General features: G+C 40.7%; 1 protein-coding gene and 1 long non-coding RNA gene across 2 annotated transcripts; both read right to left on the bottom strand.

The window, feature by feature from the left end:
* Nucleotides 1-1649: 1649 nt before the first annotated feature.
* AMACR (alpha-methylacyl-CoA racemase) lies at nucleotides 1650-13069 on the bottom strand. The gene is made up of 4 exons (XM_061348031.1): nucleotides 12743-13069; nucleotides 9968-10111; nucleotides 7248-7408; nucleotides 1650-1867 (listed from the first exon to the last, which is right to left on the bottom strand). Exons 1-4 carry the CDS (start codon nucleotides 12990-12992, stop codon nucleotides 1673-1675), a joined length of 750 nt encoding a protein of 249 aa, XP_061204015.1. The 5' UTR covers nucleotides 12993-13069; the 3' UTR covers nucleotides 1650-1672.
* LOC133209385 (uncharacterized) lies at nucleotides 10112-12126 on the bottom strand. Its single transcript, XR_009724664.1, has 2 exons — nucleotides 11601-12126; nucleotides 10112-10373 (listed from the first exon to the last, which is right to left on the bottom strand). It is a non-coding gene; the product is annotated as an uncharacterized LOC133209385 (long non-coding RNA).
* Nucleotides 13070-19132: the final 6063 nt, after the last annotated feature.

The raw sequence follows: 19132 nt of genomic DNA, 5'->3' as shown, positions 1-19132 counted from the left end.
GCGATTCCCTGCAGAATTAAGAACCCAGTGCAGCATCCACCGCAGTTAATGACATGACATGACAAGGAAAGCTCTTAAGGGGTCTGCAGGGGGAAAGTAAGTTTAAGAAAATACAGAAGCACCTTGGAAGCACCAGGTTGCAAGAGAACAAAGTCATAACGTGTAGAAGATCTCTCTCTGTGATCCTGCTCACCAACCACACACCCCACCTTGCAGCCCCACACCTTCATTTCATTTTACCATGCTCCTGAATTACAACATCTCCTGGAAATGCAGGTCCTGAGGAGTGTCCCCTCCCAGCCTCCCCCCCAGTTTTATTGCTGAGACAGTATGGTCTCATATGGTCACCATATGGTGTGGAACATCCCTTGGGACAGTTGGGGTCAGCTGTCCTGGCTGTGTTCCCTCTTGTGCACCCCCAGCCTCCTCACTAGTGTGAGGAGCAGAAAAGGCCTTGGTTCTGGGTAAGCACTGCTGAGCATTAACTAAACCATCCATGGGCTATCAGCACAATTTTCAGTACAAATCCGAAACATCAGCCCATACAAGCCTCTACAAAGAAACTGAACTCCGTCACAGCCAAAACCAGTACAGGTATCCATGCCGCAACTCAAGGAAATCAGTTGGCAGAGACTGAAGAAGAATCAGGAGCTACTCCAGTGACACACTCACTCAGCAAAGGTTTAGCACATGCACATACAAAAACAGTTCATATAACAACTATGTACATCCACTTTAGGTATATCATGTGTTAGTATTCCTTCTACTCAGCAAAACTAAAATGAGATTGAGAACTTATATCCATCATATTCAGAATAACGGAAACAGAATAAAACTGAAATTATGTTGACTTTTTTTGTATTTTTATGAAATCTGTACAGAAAGCACTGCAATCTACCAAAGGAGCACAACAGAAGAAATTATTTTTAAATTAAATAACTATTAAGAAGCTAAGAGCACATCTGATTTAAAAGCTTGCAGCACACAAACAGTTCAGAAATAAAGTGGCACCTGCAAATTTGTTTTACCTTCAGAAAATTATTTTTTGCGACCATTCTGATTTTTCAGATAAACCATATTTTATATTCATACTTAAAGATTCTCCTGTCAAATATAAAAATTATATCTACAACTGGACACTAAAAGGCCCTCTTGAAATTGTGTGGTGGAAATTAATTTATAAAGCTGATTTTGCTGCTGGAAAAAATCTGTTCTATAAAGAAATACTACAAATTACTTCCAATGAACATTCATTTCTGAAGCAATTGAAATAGCTTCTTTTTAAAAAGAATTACATCAAAACCACCTGAAATTGCTTGAAATTTCATAATGAATACTAAAGAATTAGGTCTCATTTTTAAAATACATTCACAATCCCTTGAAAAAATTGGTTTTCCAAAACAGTTATTTAGTGCTCCAGCCACAGGCAACCCTTACTGTAACTACAGAAGAAAACCTGCAATTTAAGAGTAGTTTGTGAAGGCAAGGTGAAGAAGGGACGAAAAAAGAAAGAAACCGAACACTAGAAGATACTCAACTAAAGTGCTATGCTACTACCCAATTAGTTTCAAGAAGAGTTTGGCCTTTAGAAAGAAATCAACATAACCAATGTAATGAATCAGTAAATAATTAATTGAATCATGCTTTGCTAATGTGAAAAAACTGCTCCAAGCTACTTACCCTTTATTAACTGTTCATAGAATTGAGGCTCAATGGCACCAACAGCCACGAATTTTCCATCGGAAGTCTTGTAGGTTTCATAAAAAGGCGCACCACTATCTAGCATGTTCTCACCTCGAGGTCTGTTCCAAAGTCCCAGATTCTGTGATTTCCACAGGAAAGAACTTATGTATGCTACTCCTTCCACCTTGAAGGTTCAAAGGAAAAAGCAGCAGCTTCAGTAAATTATCTGGCATGTTACCTTAACTCTACATAAAACAAAACAGCAAAAACCTACTGCCAGTTCAGTCCTTTGTTAAGATTTTTAATGACAAGATCACTTGTAAGCATCTTAATTTCTTAAAATTCTCAATTACTGGTCATATTGCATACATGAAGTCATCTAGAATTAGAGAGTAAGAAGGAGCATAAATGTAATAATGCAGCTTCAGAGGGATAACACACTTTCAACATACAAAGTTTGTTAGTTTAGCAAGTTTGAAACACTAGTAATTCAAGGAGAACTACCCACAAAAGAGAATGTAAGTAGGTGATGGAACAAGCTTTTTGGTGCTACAGAACATTAAGTAATCTGACAGCCGTCTGGAAATCAAGATGTCTATACCAGTCTGTTAAGTATCACATTTTTATCTTAACATTAACTTCTTTGAAGTTACAGATTATAAAGAGACTGCTATTTTTAGAATAAAACTGGAAGGAAATCAAAGGTTAAGGCTCTCTTTTACCATGGGAACTGGGAAGCTCATCTCCATCACTAAGTTAAAACGGAAATTATTCTCCTAATCTCATTGCTGGCAGGTATACAGACATAAGGTTATCCTAAATAGGCAAATGTTTGATGCATATGGCACTAAAAGAAGAATTACTAAACCTGTTCACTCCTTAAAATTTTGGCTAGGTGGAGTACAATCATATGAAACTTTAGTTTGTTCAGCCTTTCAGTAATTCTCAAGCTCATACCAGTCTTCCCAAACAAAATCACATCCTACAGTTCTGCTCACCAGCAGCATCTATTCTGTTTTTACAACTGCATTAGAAAACCTGTGAGAGAAGGTGAGGCAGTAGCAGCATACAGCCAGAAACACTGCAGTGGAACAAAGGAAAACATAAGCTGTGTGTTTTGAGTATCATTTTGATTCACACATTTTCAGCTGTGCAAAATTAACCTAATGTTGTCTATAGAGAAAATCATACAGATTGGACCAAAATAAAAAGCTACTGAATTTTCATGTGGAAAGGTCTATTAGTTTCTACCTTTCTAAGCAAGAACTTAAAGCACGCAAATCTTTGAAGTATGCCTGCATGAAGGCTTCTTCATTTAATGTGTATCACTTGGTGTCTTTCTGAAGTGCCTGCCACAAGGAAGACAGGAACACTTTTGCCCTACTTGTCATATGTTAAAGTCAGTTAAAATACTTTTGTATGAGAAAATACTGTATGCCTTCCCCTATATGTTTGCAAAATGATTGCAGGGATATCAAAACAGTACTTTACTAATGATCTCTTACACTGCTCATACTGATGAGAAAAAACCTAACAAGCAACAAACCAAACCAACCCCCCTTTCCCCCCAAAAACAATCTGAAGTAAGGTTTCATTTCATAATAATAGAAGGGAATAATATCACAATAAGCTCTAACTGCAAATTAGATTTTGGTTCTGATCAAATAATAGATAGGGATACTACCAGAATAAGCTCTAACTGCAAATTAGATTTTGATTCTGACAGAACTACTTATATACAGTGCTACTTGCCCTGGAAACACTTAAAAGTAAAATAGCTCGTGGTTTGGACTAGTATAGGGATTATAGACATATCCTGGTTGGACAACTGGACAGAGAGATTCCACCTGAGGCCCACTGCAATTCAGAGACAAGTATAACGGTGTCTAACAGCAGCAGCAAACCTCCAAAGGCACATCACACACACACTAATGTCACTTTCTTTCAAAAAATGAAAAGCACAACATGGGGAGACTCCATTTAAGACAAACTGCAAAGTGATTACAGTAACAGTTATAGGTTTCATTTAATGGTTCCCTCATGCTAAAAGCAGTCTCTGAAGCAGGGACAAGAATTCAGAGGCACTGGGTGACCTGACCTGTCTGCTACACGTCTTCTGTTCCTTCTTCAAAGTGAAAGAGTTCAAACAAAGCTGAGAATGATTCTGTATCAACCTCATCTTTATCCTCATGACAAAAGAATGCCTCTAGGCTGTAAAAGCTTTGGTTTTGAATATCTCCAGGCTGAGAAAAACTTGGAACCCCAGACTTCCATTGAACAGCTCAATGCTCTTGCCACGGGGCTATTGCACAAGCTGTCATTACCACCATCATCTTCTGCAGCTATCTTTTCACAAAGAGCCACACTTAATCAGAGGCCTACCATCAGAAGACACCGTCTGAATTTGGATTGAACCTGAAGTATGGCCCTGACTCACATGCTCCTATTTCAGTATGGTGCAGCAGTGCAGACATACAATTGTGCCTACTGTATCACATTGCAGTGTTCACCCCACATCCTACTCAGCACATGGGAACTATGAGGTCCACTCTGAGAAGTCTAAGAAAGATTCTATGATACCTCTAATCAATGAGAAGAGACAGCAACTAACATAAACTGATTCAGACCAGGCATTTCATTCTTCTAAGGTAGACAGCTGAAACACAGGATTCAGCATCTACTTTTTGCACAGGGCAACAATAACACTGGACACTGCAATTAGGTGATGCAATTTTAACCCTTAGCCTGATCCTCTCTAAGCAATTTTTGTACCAGTTTAGTTTCACCAAGTAGAGGGCTTCCTTGTGTGTATTTTACTGATTGTAAGAATGCTCACAAGCCATTTTCCAGCTTTCAGCATGGTAATTAGAAATAAAAGATAAATCACAAACTGTTCTATTGCAAAAAATCAGATCTCAATCTAGAACTACTGACCTCAAAGACAATGAATAACCGCGTTTTCAGATTACTTCAGAAAAATAGGCATTGTAATAAGTGGGAAAAAAACAAACAAGTGGTCAGTAAAACAATCCACAAAGATGAAAACTTAACAAAAATAATCCAGATGACACAAAGCTGTTGAAACAGAAATTCAGCTTCCCTATTCTGCCACAGAAAATTTCACCATGTGTCAGAGTCCTTAGGTATTCAGGCTACCTGAACTGTGCAACAACTTAAGTAATAGGCCTTTAAAGTAAAAAAGAATATTAAAATGACAGCTGAAATGATGCTGTGTTTCGCTTTTGAAAATATCTACTTCCATGAAAGAAGCTTAAGATATAAAAACAGGCTCATTGACCCAGCCTATTTAACTGTCTTTGCTGTTGATGGGACATGTACGGTTCCCATTAACTGCTCACTGAAAGTCTTTTCAAGTGAAAGGAATATAACAAAATGACAGATAAAGCACATTTTTTGATAGTGGACAACACCCCTCCATTTCACAAGACACCAGAAACATCAGCAGAGAACTGTAAATTCCACATCTACAATGAGACAAGAAAAAATCGAAAGAGGGAAGTTTTGAGGGCTTAAAAAAACCCTCACAAAAAGCCGTTACACATTCCATTCCCAGTAAGCCACAGATCTCATTAGGCCATTAGCAGGCTTACATTGATTCTTCTTGTAACAAATTCTTTTAATAATTTAAAGTACCAATAGTGAAAATAAGGTAATACTCTAAACTGCATGAAATACCTTTCTAAATATTTGAAGACCTGTCACAATTCTCCACAGTTCTCGCTTCACAAATATGCAGACTCCTTCAATTTTCCTTTGTAGGTCATGTTTTTAGATTCAGGTCACTTTTGTTGTATTTATTGGACTTCCTCAAATTGACCTTAGAAATGTTGAATAGAAACTTTGCTGACTCTACTTCCTGTTTATACATCCCAATACAGTATGCATGTGTTTTACAACAACATGATATTGTTCACTCATGTTCAGCTTGTGACTACTATAAACCCCCAGGATTGTACTTCAGCCAATTGTTTTCATACAGCCTTTGTGCAGCTAATTGTTTCTGCCTAGAAGAACTACAGAGCAGTGGTCTCCATGAATTTCAGCCAATTTTCTTCAGGTCATTTCTCCAACTTGACAAGGTCATTTTCAGTTCTAATCCGAGCGTTCAACATTCCTGTAGCTCTTCCCACATGCATATAATTTGTAAATCTACTAAACACAATCACTCATCTGTTATTCAGCTTATTGAAGAAAACATTAAGAGATATTTGTAGAATTCAACTTGGTAAGCTTTTTGTTTTGACAATTGCTAACAACTATTGTCGAGGTAAAAACATTAGACCAGTTTTGCACTGATACCATAGGATTTTTATGTAGACCATAATGCTGTGGCCTGCTTCTGAGAATGTCATGTGAATTTGCCAAAATTTTTTTGAAGTAAGCTGAGATCTCTTGCTATGCTTTTCTTTACAAGACCTCTTCAACAAAGCTATTCTGTTCAAATAATGTATTATTTTAAAACTTATATTCAAGTCCAAATCATAGCCTTCACTAACACTTTGAAGGGAGGTCAGATTTTAATTGCAATGCTCTTTAGAAACAGAAGAGAGAGACAGAGAGAAAAAGCACTTGCAGGTAATGAAGGTTTCAAGGATAAATATAAATGTGAATTTTTCCTCTTTGTCTAAGTAGGTGGCCTTGCAGTGAAAAAAACCCATGGTATTCATTATTAAGCTAATTTAGCCTTTTCATCCATTTTATGGCACATTAACGCGAAGTGTGTGAAGCTGACTTCTTGGCAATAATCCACAGCAGTGTAATTATTCTAGGAAGCAGTGGCTATAGTAAGCCATGACATGACCTGTCATAAATTCATAACCAGATGTACCTTGGATAAAGCTAATGCAATTCCTTATTAGGTTTGTCATTTTTGCTATTATTCATGATATTAATCATAGAAGCACAGAACAGTTTGGGTAGGAAAGGACCTTCAAGATCATTTAGTTCCAACCCCCTGTCATAGGCAGTGACAACATCCACTAGACCAAGTTGCTCCAAGCCCTGTCCAATTTGGCCTTAAACACTGCCAGAGATGGGGCAGACATAGCTTCTCTGCGCAACCTGTTCCAGTATCTCCCCACCCTCATAGTAAACAACTTCTTCCTAATGTTTAAATCTCCCCTCTTTCATTTTATAGCCATTCCCCTTCGTCCTATCCCTACATGCCCTTGTAAAAAGTCCCTCTCCAGCTTTATTGGAGGCCTATTTCCATACATCAAACTTACTCATCAAATATATACAGCTAGTATTTTCTGAAGAAGGCAGATTGGAAAAAAAGATAGGGAATGGCACAGGGTTACAGCTGCAGTATGTGTCCCACATCATAAGGGTGTTATGGCAACACTGGTATGTGAAAACTGCTTGCACATGAACAAATAGCCATTTTATGAGATTGCTTACTTCCCCTTTCTCAAGTTCTCAATCTTAAACCTTATAAAGTTTAACCTTAAAAGCTTAGAATTCCTCCCTTTTACAGAGTTAAAGTAGGAAATACACAATCAAGTAAACCTAAGAAACTCTACTTTCCTTGAGACCAAACTTACCATACTTGCATCAATGATCTGCCCCTTGCCAGATTTGGTACGTTCATAGAGAGCTGTAATGATGCCCAGTGCACACATGACACCTCCACCAGCAAAATCAGCTAGGAGATTTAAGGGTGCATAAGGATTTTCATCTTTTCTACCCATCTTTGACAGCACACCTGACAGTAGAGCAAAAAAAAACAAGCATAAGCGTAACATTCACTATAAATATTCACTTTTACATTTCTACAAAGTTTCATTCTTTTTCATCTGTGCAAATAAACAAGGGATAAAGCAAACTTCTAACAACAGTTTTCTGTCTCTACTCAGCTGTTTCTTAGCAAATAGTTAATCTTTCATTTGTAAAGCATGTAATATATGAAATCGTATTAGTGAAGATGCATTTAATTAAAGAAATTTTAAAAAAACTCTCAGAAATAAACCACTGGTAATTCAGCTATATACGGACAAAACTTCATCCAAAAGACCTGGTGTGCAATATTACTGCTTTGTACATACATAGAACCTCCCTTGTAAGAACTCAATAGGCATTATGAGCATGTCTCAAAGCAACTTTGGTAAACTGTACTTCTTTTAATCTTTTAAGTAAAGAATACAGATGTAGTCTTCTCGGAAAACCCATCACAACAAATGATTTCACAGCAACAACTGCACTTCAGTACTATCCTCCCTCTTCAATTACCTTGGGAAAAAAAAAAAAAGGTTGTGTATAGGAGGAATGGGTGAATAACACAGAAAGATTACCTCTTATTACATGCAACACAGACACAGAGAACCTGTGTTTACGCAGAAATGGAACGGAATAGAGCAATGACTAAGGCAGTTTACTTCAGATGGAGCTCTTAATCTGCTAGCTTTTCTCTGCCATCCTGAACCACCTCTTTACTGTAACCTTACTCTTTGTAGCTCCCTCCCAGTAATTCCCTTTTGGCTAGCAAGATGCTTTGCAGTATAGCCCCAAGTCTCTTGTGCCTGTAGCCTCAAGTCTGAGACTTGCAGCATACATGGTCAGTCTCCTGAGAACTGCCTGACCTGATGCACTGTTTAGTTAGCTAATGGTGTGATGAACACAAGCACAAGGAACTGAGTGCACAGTATAAAAAAAGCTTTCAAAGCTGCAGTGCAAACAAACCCAGTCATTGACTAAAACCTCACTTTTAATAGTCAAAAGGTCATCACAGGCACCAGCAGATTAATGTCCTAACTTATAGCTGGAGTTTCTAATGCAACCTATTTTTTTTTTATAGTTAAAGAAATCCAAAACTCATCTGGAAAATACTCAGGATATAAGTTCTCTTTTTTGAGGAATGTTACCTCCTAAACACCTTGCCCAATTTCCTTCAAAAAGGCAGAAAAGAACTGTGAAATTTCAAGCAAAATTATTAAATTTTAGGGAGACAGCACTAACCAAAATACTGATTAAATCATCTCCAGAGGAAAAAACAAAACAAAACTCCAAATAACAAATTCACATTTCTTTCCTTTTGTAAACAGAAAGCACTACAATGTGAGGTAGCAACATACTATGCTGTCTCTGTACAGACTCCCTATTCTAATAACAAAGAAAAATGTCATACTACTTTAAAATTACCTGGACATTAAGTCAAAAGTGTTTCAAATGAGGCAACATTCCTGTTACTCTTTTTTTATTCTCTGACAATTTAAATACTTAGAAGACCTTTAGCCCTTTGCTACAGAAATGTAATTCCACTGACTATAGCAGGTGATACTGAATCACCGTATTTGCAGTGCTTCTACTCTGGCTTTTGTTTAGGGCTAAAAGAAATGCTTTATGCAATGGAAAGACAGAAAGAAGTTTTGGGCCACTTCCTCTCCTCCCTCACAGGCTGGGAGAAGCAGCAGAGACAGAAGCAATGCGAACACCAGTCAGTGGGATGATGCATGACACACTGACTGCTATCACCACAGTAGGGTAATTTTGCTATTGTTTGTTACTGCATACTTGAAGGATCATGATACTTAAAAACAACATACTGTCTCCAGCTTAAGGAAACACAAAATTGCCACTTTAAGCCCACCTTCCTTTCACTTGGTACCAATGGAGGGATATTACAGCAGATATGCACAAGAGCTCAAATGGGTGAGGCTGCCTAGTTTTTCTTTGCTCAAAAAAAGCTGCTCACAAACATGAAGAATAATCTGCAGCCTTTTGGGGATTATAAACATACAGATTCTATGGGAAAGAGGCCCTGAAGAATGGCAAAAAAGCATAAAAACTTCAGTCCTCTCTTTAAAGAGAAAAACTTTATTCAGCTAAAACAACACAAAGGAAGGAAAATGCCATACAGCCTCAGAAGGCAGCCACTGTGGCTGCCCAAACTAACAGCCTGTCCAGGCCATGTTTGCTCCTTCCTTTTGCTTTTTTTTTTTTTGCATTTGTTGAATCCCTTAATGAAATGCTTCAACTCCATATCCTGACAGAAAGACATTCTCATTTCTCCTGGCCAGTTTCTAATGTTTGAAGGAGTTTACAGAGGGATTAAGCAAGCACCATAGCTGACTGGGGAGAAAGAAAGAGAGAGATGCAGGGAGAAAAGAAAGAAACTCTCCATTCACTGACAGACACTGCTCAGCTGTTTCATCAGACTAGGTATCAGGTAATTTGAGCTACCTGCAAATAACCTCTCAACAAATTCTTGAGTCTTGATTTAAGAGGGAGAGGTGGAGCTTACTTGTCAGGAAATTTTACAGCCTACCTGATAAAGCCAAAAAATTGATGTCATGACCTGCTGACTCAGCATATTTTCCTGTCTGGCCAAAACCAGTAAGTCTAGCGTAGATGAGTCTGGGATTCTCCTGCAGAAGCACATCTGGACCAAGCCCAAGTTTTTCCATGACACCTTGAAAAGACAAAGACAGAGAATCCTAACTCATATTTATATTTCATAAAACTCAAAGTGTCCGTGGTTCAAAGTTAAATCATTCAACAACAAAACTGAATAGCAATTTATTAAGGAATATATGATAATTCAGTAGCCATATTACAGCAGAACCAACCAGAATGTTATAAATTACCAACATATATAAACACACACACTTTTTTGATACAATTCAATTAAGCAGAAATGAAGCTTTAAGGTCTTTTTTTTTTTTTTTTTTCCCCTTATGGTCCTTTCTTCTTTTCAGATCTTTTTCCTGTTTTACTTCTCCAAAAGACTGCCAGGCAGCTTGTTGTAATCCATGTACTGCTGAATGAGAGAAAGCTACCAAAGGCTTGTTAAAAAGAAAAAAATAAAAAGAGAGAGAGATATAAAGAGAGAAAAGAGCAGACTTTTATATTTTTCACAGTAAAATGACCTGAAATTGCTTTTATCTTTCCCTGGAATATACTTTCTTCACCGTATTAGCCTCTCAGTATTCTGTGTGATCCTGCATCATTCAACTCACTGATGTGGATGAACGATCCTAGCATTCCACAAAATTATTTGTAACAACTGCACAAAAGAAAACGCGTTCTTTTGTAACACAGAGAATCAGGAACCTTCAGAAATCAATGAAATGTAAGTTTGGTCAGCACAGATTTACAGTTAATCAAGGCTAAAATTTTGATCTTACAGCCTCAAATTGTGGGTTTATATGAAGTAAATTCAAATTGCAAATAAATGAAAGATTTTAATTGGCTTAGTGCAGCTTGACCAGACTATGCTCTATAATCTACGCTGGCACTGCAGAGAGACACATTTTGGAGGGGGACAGCATAGTGCTAATGCCTGTTCTACTCCAGAATCTATTACTGCAACTTGTTTCACAGGCTAGCCCATAATATTGCTAAATATTTAATAGATCCTTGAGATCCATTTCCACTGTATTTCTTACTGGGCAGTGACAAGTGATTAATGCCAGGGAGAATTATGCAGTGAAATTTGGTGAAGAGCAGGATTTTCAAAATACAGGTGAGAACTGAGTGCCAAATACCCCCTGGTATTAGAAAGTCATTTTCCAAAGGTCAATAGTACATGTGTATTTAAACAAACTCTCCTGCCACTTGTGTCTTCATCTTTTCATTGGCTCACACTAGGTTCATGCTCAATCACAGATTTGCCTAGCTCAGTTACAAGCCCATAAAGCCTAACGTCCAGTCACAAAATTACCTGCAATTCCAGATTAAAAAACAAAACTAAAACAAAAACCCAAATGCCTACATAACTGAAGAAAACAGAAACTCGCACTAGAAAACAGACAACTAGCTACAATGAAAAATGGGATTTAATGTCTTAATTTTAGTTGCAGAGCTTCTGAGGAACTGAACAAAAAAAATCTTAGGGTAAAAAACATCACAATCATGAACCCATTTTCAGAGCACAAAGCATTATCCATGACACAGGATACGTAAGTGTTATTACAATGTGTGATGTTTAACTGACACAACCTTCTATTTCTCAGCTGACTTCAGAAACCCCAAAACACTTCAGTTAGCTCCTCACTGAAGCATGATCACAGGATGGTCTGTGTTGGAAGGGACCTTTAAAGGTCAACCAGTCCAACCCCGCCTACAATGAGCAGGCCATCTTCAATGACATCTGGTTGCTCAGAGCTCTGTCCAATCTGACTTTGATGATACTTTTCCTAACACAACAGTGTCTTTAAGGAGCAGCACAGATACTGAAATACCCCATGCATAAGCATGAGTGCCTGTGTATGGTTTATAAATGAAGAAAGCATGCTAAATCTGTTGTCTTCAGAGTAATGGAGAAGAGAAAGCTCAGGGCAGACCTTATTGCTCTCTACAACTACCTGAAAGGAAGAGAGGTAGGAGTAGGTCTCTTCTCCCCACTAACAAGCAATAGGACAAGAGGTAACAGCCTCACTCTGCACTAGGGGAGGTTTAGACTGCATATTAGGAAAAATTTCTTCACTGAGAGGCTGCCCAGTGCACTGGTGGAATCACTGTCCCTGCAAGTGTTCAAAAACCGTGTATATGAGGCTCTCAGTGATACAGTTTAGGGATGGATTTCGCAGTCCTTGGGTAATGGCTGGACTTGATGACCTTGAAGGGCTTTTCCAGCCTGAGTCTATGAACCATACGCTTTGAGAGTTGGACCACTACCTGCTACATCTTAGTCACAAGCTAACCTTAAAAATGTAAATTGAGTTGTATCGGCAGGCCTGACAATTACTGCAGGACCAATGCCCACGATCTGTGCACAGCTCCTCAGCTCAGTCAAACCCTTGTGCCATCCAGAACTATTTGTTCAGTGTGTCTGTCAGTGGGGCAAGTTGTTCAGTCAGCTGGCTGGGCACCTTCCACGGCTTCTTCCCTGGGCCGCTGCAGGGCTGCTGCACTCCACAAACCCCAGTACGCCCCGCAGCGGCCTTCACCCGGCATAACCCGGCAGACGCTGCTCCCCTCCCTCAAGCCCCCCAGCACCGCACCCCACGGCCCCCTCACGGCCACGCACGCGATCCCCACCTCCGGGCAGCCCCGCTCCCACTGCCCTACCCCGGTCCTCCCCGGGCCGTCCCCGCCTCACCGTGGCGGAAGGGCTCGATGAGCACGTCCGCCGCGCAGCACAGCCGCCGCAGCGCCGCGGCGCCCGGAGGCCGCTTGAGGTCGAGCGCCAAGGAGCGCTTGCCGCGGCCCTGCACGTCGGTGGACACGGCGGAGCGGGGCGTCCGGTCCACCCGCACCACGCTGGCGCCGAAGTCGGCGAGGATCATTCCGCAGAGCGGCGCCGGCGCCAAGCCGGCCAGCTCCAACACCCTCACTCCGTTTAGCGCCATGGCTGCTGATGTCTGCCGAGCGCCGAGATATCGATCCCCGCCGCCGCTCTGCCCCCGCCGAGGCGGTTCCGGGGATGGGCTCGGCGGCCCCCGCGCCCATGGGTGCCGCGGGAGGAGCGCGCTGGCCCAGGGGGCTCAGGAGGCTCGACTGGCCGCTCGCCAGTGGAGACGGCCTGTGCTGTCCCGCCGCTGCATCGCTAGAGCTCTGTGCTGCCTTGTTTCCCCTCCCTACCCGGGGGGGGGGGTAACAAGAAACAGGTATTCTCCTGCCACACCTCAACCTCTCTTGGTCACACTATGGAGTATTAGGGAAAGAGCTGATTAAAACGTGGGGTGTTTTTTTCACCAGATGTGCTTTCAAACTGTGCTGTCTGATCTTGCTGCGCCTTTTCCTGCTTCATCTTCTGTGAACAGGTCCCTCATTCTCCTCGGGGGACAGAGCCCACCACTGGGGTACTGATGTCTTCAGCAGCCCCTGAGCAGGCTGGTCAGGACAGGGCTGCCACTGGGATCTTAAATAAACACAGATTTTAATCAGATCTTGGTGCTTGCAGTTCACCTGTGCAGAGCCGTTCGGAAGGGAAGACTCTCTGCGGAGGCCATCAGCCATCTGCTGGCCAGGAGTGTTGCGGGGCTTCAGCCAGAAGTGTCTCCTGTTCCCCCTCCGCAGAGCACAGGGGTTTATGTTTGATTAAATCAGGCCAGGTTTAATAAAGCCCGCATTCACACACAGCTGCTGTTTTAGTGCAGCCTGCCAGAAATGGAGCCATGTTTGACTGGAGGCCGTGGTCGTTTTGTTTTTGTTTAGGCTGCTTACAGGACCAGACATCCATCCAGGAGAGGTAATGAAACAGGCATTGAATTAATGCAGCTTTTCGAAACTGTGGCTTGTTCCCCATGTTTCAAGTAGGAGACAGAGCAAAGAGGGCCTTAAAACCAATTCCATGGTCATTTTATGGATTTCTTTAAAGTTGTTGGACTCCAAAAGTGTGTAAGGCTGGAAATAGGAATGCAGAATTTGTTCTAACTACAATAACAAAAGAGGTCTGTTGCCAGAATAGCTGTCATTTTGCAGGTAGGCACCTGGTCCTGCAATGCAGGTAATTCTTCTATCTGTGGCCATGGTGCCACCCACAAGAAATAGTGGGGAGAAAAATATGTGCATTTTCATTCAAATGAAGCTGGTTTGTTTTATTATCCATCTGTCCTACAGACCCTATTCCATGGAAAGGCTTGTTTCCAAGGCATCATCGTGTTACTGGGACAATGCATTTCTTTAAATTATTTTCAGTTTCATTTATCGCCTCTCACCTTTGGGTCTTGGAGTTTGTGTTGAATAGGAACAGGCAATTCTGTTGTGTAGCCTTCTTTCATTTCACCTGCCACTGCTTATATTGTTACATCCAAATAACACCATAATCACGAACACACTCAATAATGTCTGGATTTTGCTATGGTTTAACTGAGCAGCCTTTTGCACTTGTTTTTTTTGTTATCATGCCCCATTACAATGGGTATTCTGTGACAGAAACATTCATGTCAGGACCTTATTAAATTACTTCTGTTTCAGGGTGGTGAGAGCAGCATTTTATGGAAAAAAAATGTATTTCAAGAAACTAAGAAATAAATAGGCATGAGAAAGAAACAGAAATTCCAGTTAACCAAGAGATGAGGCAGATGATTTGAATCCAGTAAACTCTCCTGAACCAGCAAGCTGGCCAGCAGAAAATACATGTTAACAACAAAGAGCAATCCCCTAGCATGGGCTTGCAGTAAAGATGGTACCTATGCAATACCATTTAATCTACATCATTAATAAGCAGCAGCAAGTAGGTGGCTGTGTGGATTCAGGTCTGGAGAGGCAGTGGGAAGAGGAAAGGAGATTGGAGATTAAAACCCCAGTGCGGGTGGCAGGACACTTAGTTGTGTTTCACACCTTGTCAAACTGCTTTGTGAGCTTTATTGAATTACATCAGTCAGCCTGTGTCCCGTGAAATGTTTGTAATTCCTATACTGAAATCAGTGTATTTCGAAGTCATGTTAAAAAAGAAGAATTACATTATATATACTGTGTGTTATATCAACATTTCTTGCAGAGGTACAGGCACTTCTGTGGTACAGGCTGGCTACACTGCATGCCAGACTTTTACAGTTTGTATCAGATTTGTTGTTTAGAAATACTCTGACTTTTCAGTCCTTTGGAAAAACACCTCTGTGTTTTTCAAAAAAAGCAGTGTGAAGTTACAGCTACACACAAAACCTGGATTCTCCCCTTTCACATGTGTACTGTTCGTAATTTAGTCCATCTTAATACATGGTTAAAGAGATACTGGTATCAGTTCAGATAGTATTGGGTGTGTTAAATGAAAAAGCAAGACTTGCTCACTTCTGTTATAGTATTTGAAATCATAATAATTATAATTGCCTTAAAATGCAAATACTAGGTCACTACTTCGGGTGAAACTTATCTAGTCAATTCAAATGTATCAAGATTAATCTGAAGTTGAGAACTTGTTAAGGATTCTCATGAAATTTAAGGTAGTGTCCCAATTTTATCAGAGGTTTCAAGCATGGGTGCTTTATCCCAAGTCTGAATGTATGCTTTGCTTGAATTAAATCTGTGCTCCATAACACTTCTCAATATTCACAATGTACATGATAGTTCCCATTTCTGACCTTACACTGTGTGTTGTGCTGACACACTGTCCTTCCCGCAACACTTTTGTCAAATGCAGCAGCTTAATCTCCACAATTTCAATAAGTTCTTCAGTTTGGAGCATCTCTTTGTTTTTCTGTGTTTCTCTGCTTCTGTGTGAGTATGGGTTTGCATATTATCTGTCTCTCTCTTAAGTGTACATTCCACCACATAACAGCAAAATGTCCCAGAGCAAACCTACCCAGAGATCTATACATCCCTCTAAAGTAGCTGTGAATTTGTGCTTTTTGAAAATCTGGTTGGTTGTCTGAGGTTATGAATTACAGATCTAGACATGAAAGCTCAGTCTCATCCACAGAAAGTAATTGCATAAGCTGCCTTGTGCTGCTTCATTAAAACTGACATATTCTAGAAAAACTGCTCTTTGTGAGTTGTTTAGTCCAGTCATAAGGGTGATGGTCTGTTGGAGCTGCAGTGAATAAGCTTTGCCATTAACTTTCACAGTGCCAGAAATCTGCCTCCTGTTACTCTGTTAAAGTAGGATAACAAATTATTGATGCCTGTGACAGTGATTTTGGTCTTTGGATGTTCACTCTTATACCTGAATCAAAATACCTTTACTTTGTTTGAGTCACTGCTTGTGGTATTGTGCTTTCATGATTTAGATGAAATGACTGGCAGGTAGCTTTATAAAGCTGATCTTTATATTGGCTAATGAGTAGAAAATAAATATTTTCCTAGGAGTTTATTATTAACCAACATTGTAGGGACTGGAAACTCTAGACCACAGGTATTCCCAGGTTTTGTTTGCCTGGATACTGAGCTTCAGCTCTATGCTGGGCACCACACATACTACTGCTTGGCCATCCTGTCCTGAACTTATTTTCAGCAAGCCGTTCCTGCTGGATAGTATGTCCACTGCATTCATTAAAGACAATTTCTCGTGCACTGCTAATGCAATTGCTAAGCCTTTGTTTTTATAAAATATTTTCATCACCTTGCCCCTGAACCATTCAGCTGCACCTTAGCTATGGCATACCTGATTCGTGGTCTTTATTTTGTGTGCCCTTGATAATCTGATAGACATGGGCCATTCTGAAAAGCAGGTAGTCTTGGAGGAAAGAAAGCATTGATCTGAAGTGATGCAGTATCAGAAAGATTTTATTCGAAACAATCGTGCTTCTATTCTTTTATAGGTTAAATGATGATCAAAAATTGAGTTTCATCCAGCACTTTCAGCAGCAGAGCAGGAGTTTTCACATGACAGAATGGCATGCTCCGAATTCCCATCTCCTGGCCTGCAGTTCCTGTCCTTAGGGACTTTCTTGACTCTCATCAACTTAAGCATTCTGCAGGAGCTTGGAGTGGTTTTATTTCAAAGAATTGCTAAGATTGAAAAGGTGAACTCTTAGGATCTGAGAAAATGCTAGAATGAAAGTTGCTGCTGTGAATTTAATTCAGCTGTTCTTCCTTACTCTTTCTGTGGTAATAGGGCTTCATTAACTATACATTTGGAATGAGTTACTGAATGAAGCTGTTTTATATTCATTTCTTGCTATCACATTCTCATCACATACATATGGCCCATGCCTTCATTCAGCAAGCATTATACAAATATACAGTTGCTGCTGGATGAGGCTGAGAAATAGCATGTGACTAGATAATAGGAGGAACATACTGTGGGACACATTCACACGGAGCTGGAGCTAAGATGTCGAAGATGGGTTTAACATGGGTATTTCCATTCTTGGTGTTGTAATAATATGATTCTTTTAAAACGCATTTTGTGGAATTTCTCATGTCTGCATGAGAAAAGCAGAAGGAAGAATCTCCATTTGTGCAATTTTTCACCAGTGAACACAAGAAGTCTCTTTGTTTAACAAAACCTTGCAGCATATGGGTTTTATTATTCTGTGAATGTGCTCATGGAGGTTTCCCTGCTTAGTTCAGATGGAGGTGCACAATATTGAGCCTCTACCACTGACGGCTTTACTGTCTTCATGCAAACCATGTCACGATGTTGGTGATGTGGACAGTGGGATTGAGTGCACCATCAGCAAGTTTGCCAGTCACACCAACCTGTGTGGTTCAGTTGACATGATGAAGGGGAGGGATGCCATCCACAGGGAGCTTGACATGTTTGTGAGGTGGGCTGATGCCAACCTTGTGAAGTTTAACCATGCCAAGTGCAAGGTCCTACACCTGGGTCAGAGCAATCCCAGGCACAGCTACAGGTTGGGCAGAGAAGAGATTCAGAGTAGCCCTGCGGAGAAGGGCTTGGGGGTGTTGGTCGATGAGAAAATGAACATGAGCTGGCTTCAGTGTGCGCTTGCAGCCCAGAAAGCTAACCATATCCTGGGCTGCATCAAAAGGACAGTGACCAGCAGGTCAAAGGAGGTGATCCTGCCCTTCTACTCTGCTCTCGTGATACCTCACTTGGAGTATTGTGTGCAGTTCTGGTGTCCTCAACATGAAAAGGACATGGAACTGTTGGAACAAGTCCAGAGGAGGCCACGAGGATGATCAGGGGACTGGAGTACATCCTGTACGAAGACAGGCTGAGAAAGTTGGGGCTGTTCAGCCTGGAGAAGCTGTGTGGAGACCTCATAGCAGCCTTCCAGTATCTGAAGGGGGCCTATAGGGATGCTGGGGAGGGACTCTTCATTAGGAACTGTAGTGATAGGAGAAGGCGTAACGGGTTAAGACTTAAACATGGGAAGTTTAGATACAAGGAAGAAGTTCTTTAAGTATGCTGAGGCACTGGAATGGGTTGCCCAGGGAAGTTGTTAATGGTCCATCCCTGGCAGTGTTGAAGGCCAGGTTGGACGAAGCCTTGGGTGAGATCGTTTAGTGTGAGGTTTCCCTGCCCATGGCAGGGGGGTTGGAACTAGACAATCTTAAGGTCCTTTCCAACCCTAACTGTTCTATCATTCTTTAATTCTAAACAACTATGTGCTGATTTCATTAATCCGGTGATAGAAGAGAGCAACCGAGCCAGTCATTCTTGTTGAGAAGAAGTTGCCTTGTGAAGAAGCCATCATAGTCTCTTCCCACAGCTATTACCAGACCTTGTTCAACCTGCAAGGTATTTCAGATGATGTACACACTACTGAGTTAAATAACAGTAACAGTTTACATGTCTGGGAATTTTCAGTGTTGTGTTACCAAAATGAATGGATTATAAGACTATGTTAGCAAGACAGTCCTTTAGCCCAGTGACAAGTAGCTATCTTTTCTTGAGTACTACTAGGTAGTTGTTCTACTAAAGGTAGAACAAACCAGGGATCAGTCCCAACAGACAGTTTTGCAGGCAAGCACATTGCTATGCAGGCTAAGAGAGTTTAATTACCATTAAACTAATGATGTAAGTCAAATGAGAACTCTGGGCTGGAGAACAGACTCTGGTACAGGGGTTTTTTTGTATCAGTTTACTCAGAGAGCAGGGGAGAGTGAGGCTTGGGAAGCACGGCTGCTCTATGCTACT

The sequence above is a fragment of the Neopsephotus bourkii genome, unplaced genomic scaffold, assembly GCF_033783945.1.
Source record: "Neopsephotus bourkii isolate Nb327-2 ecotype Australia unplaced genomic scaffold, CSIRO-AGI_Nbou_v1 NB_334, whole genome shotgun sequence".
Lineage (NCBI taxonomy): Eukaryota > Metazoa > Chordata > Aves > Psittaciformes > Psittacidae > Neopsephotus > Neopsephotus bourkii.
This window is presented reverse-complemented; position numbering and strand designations above follow the sequence as displayed.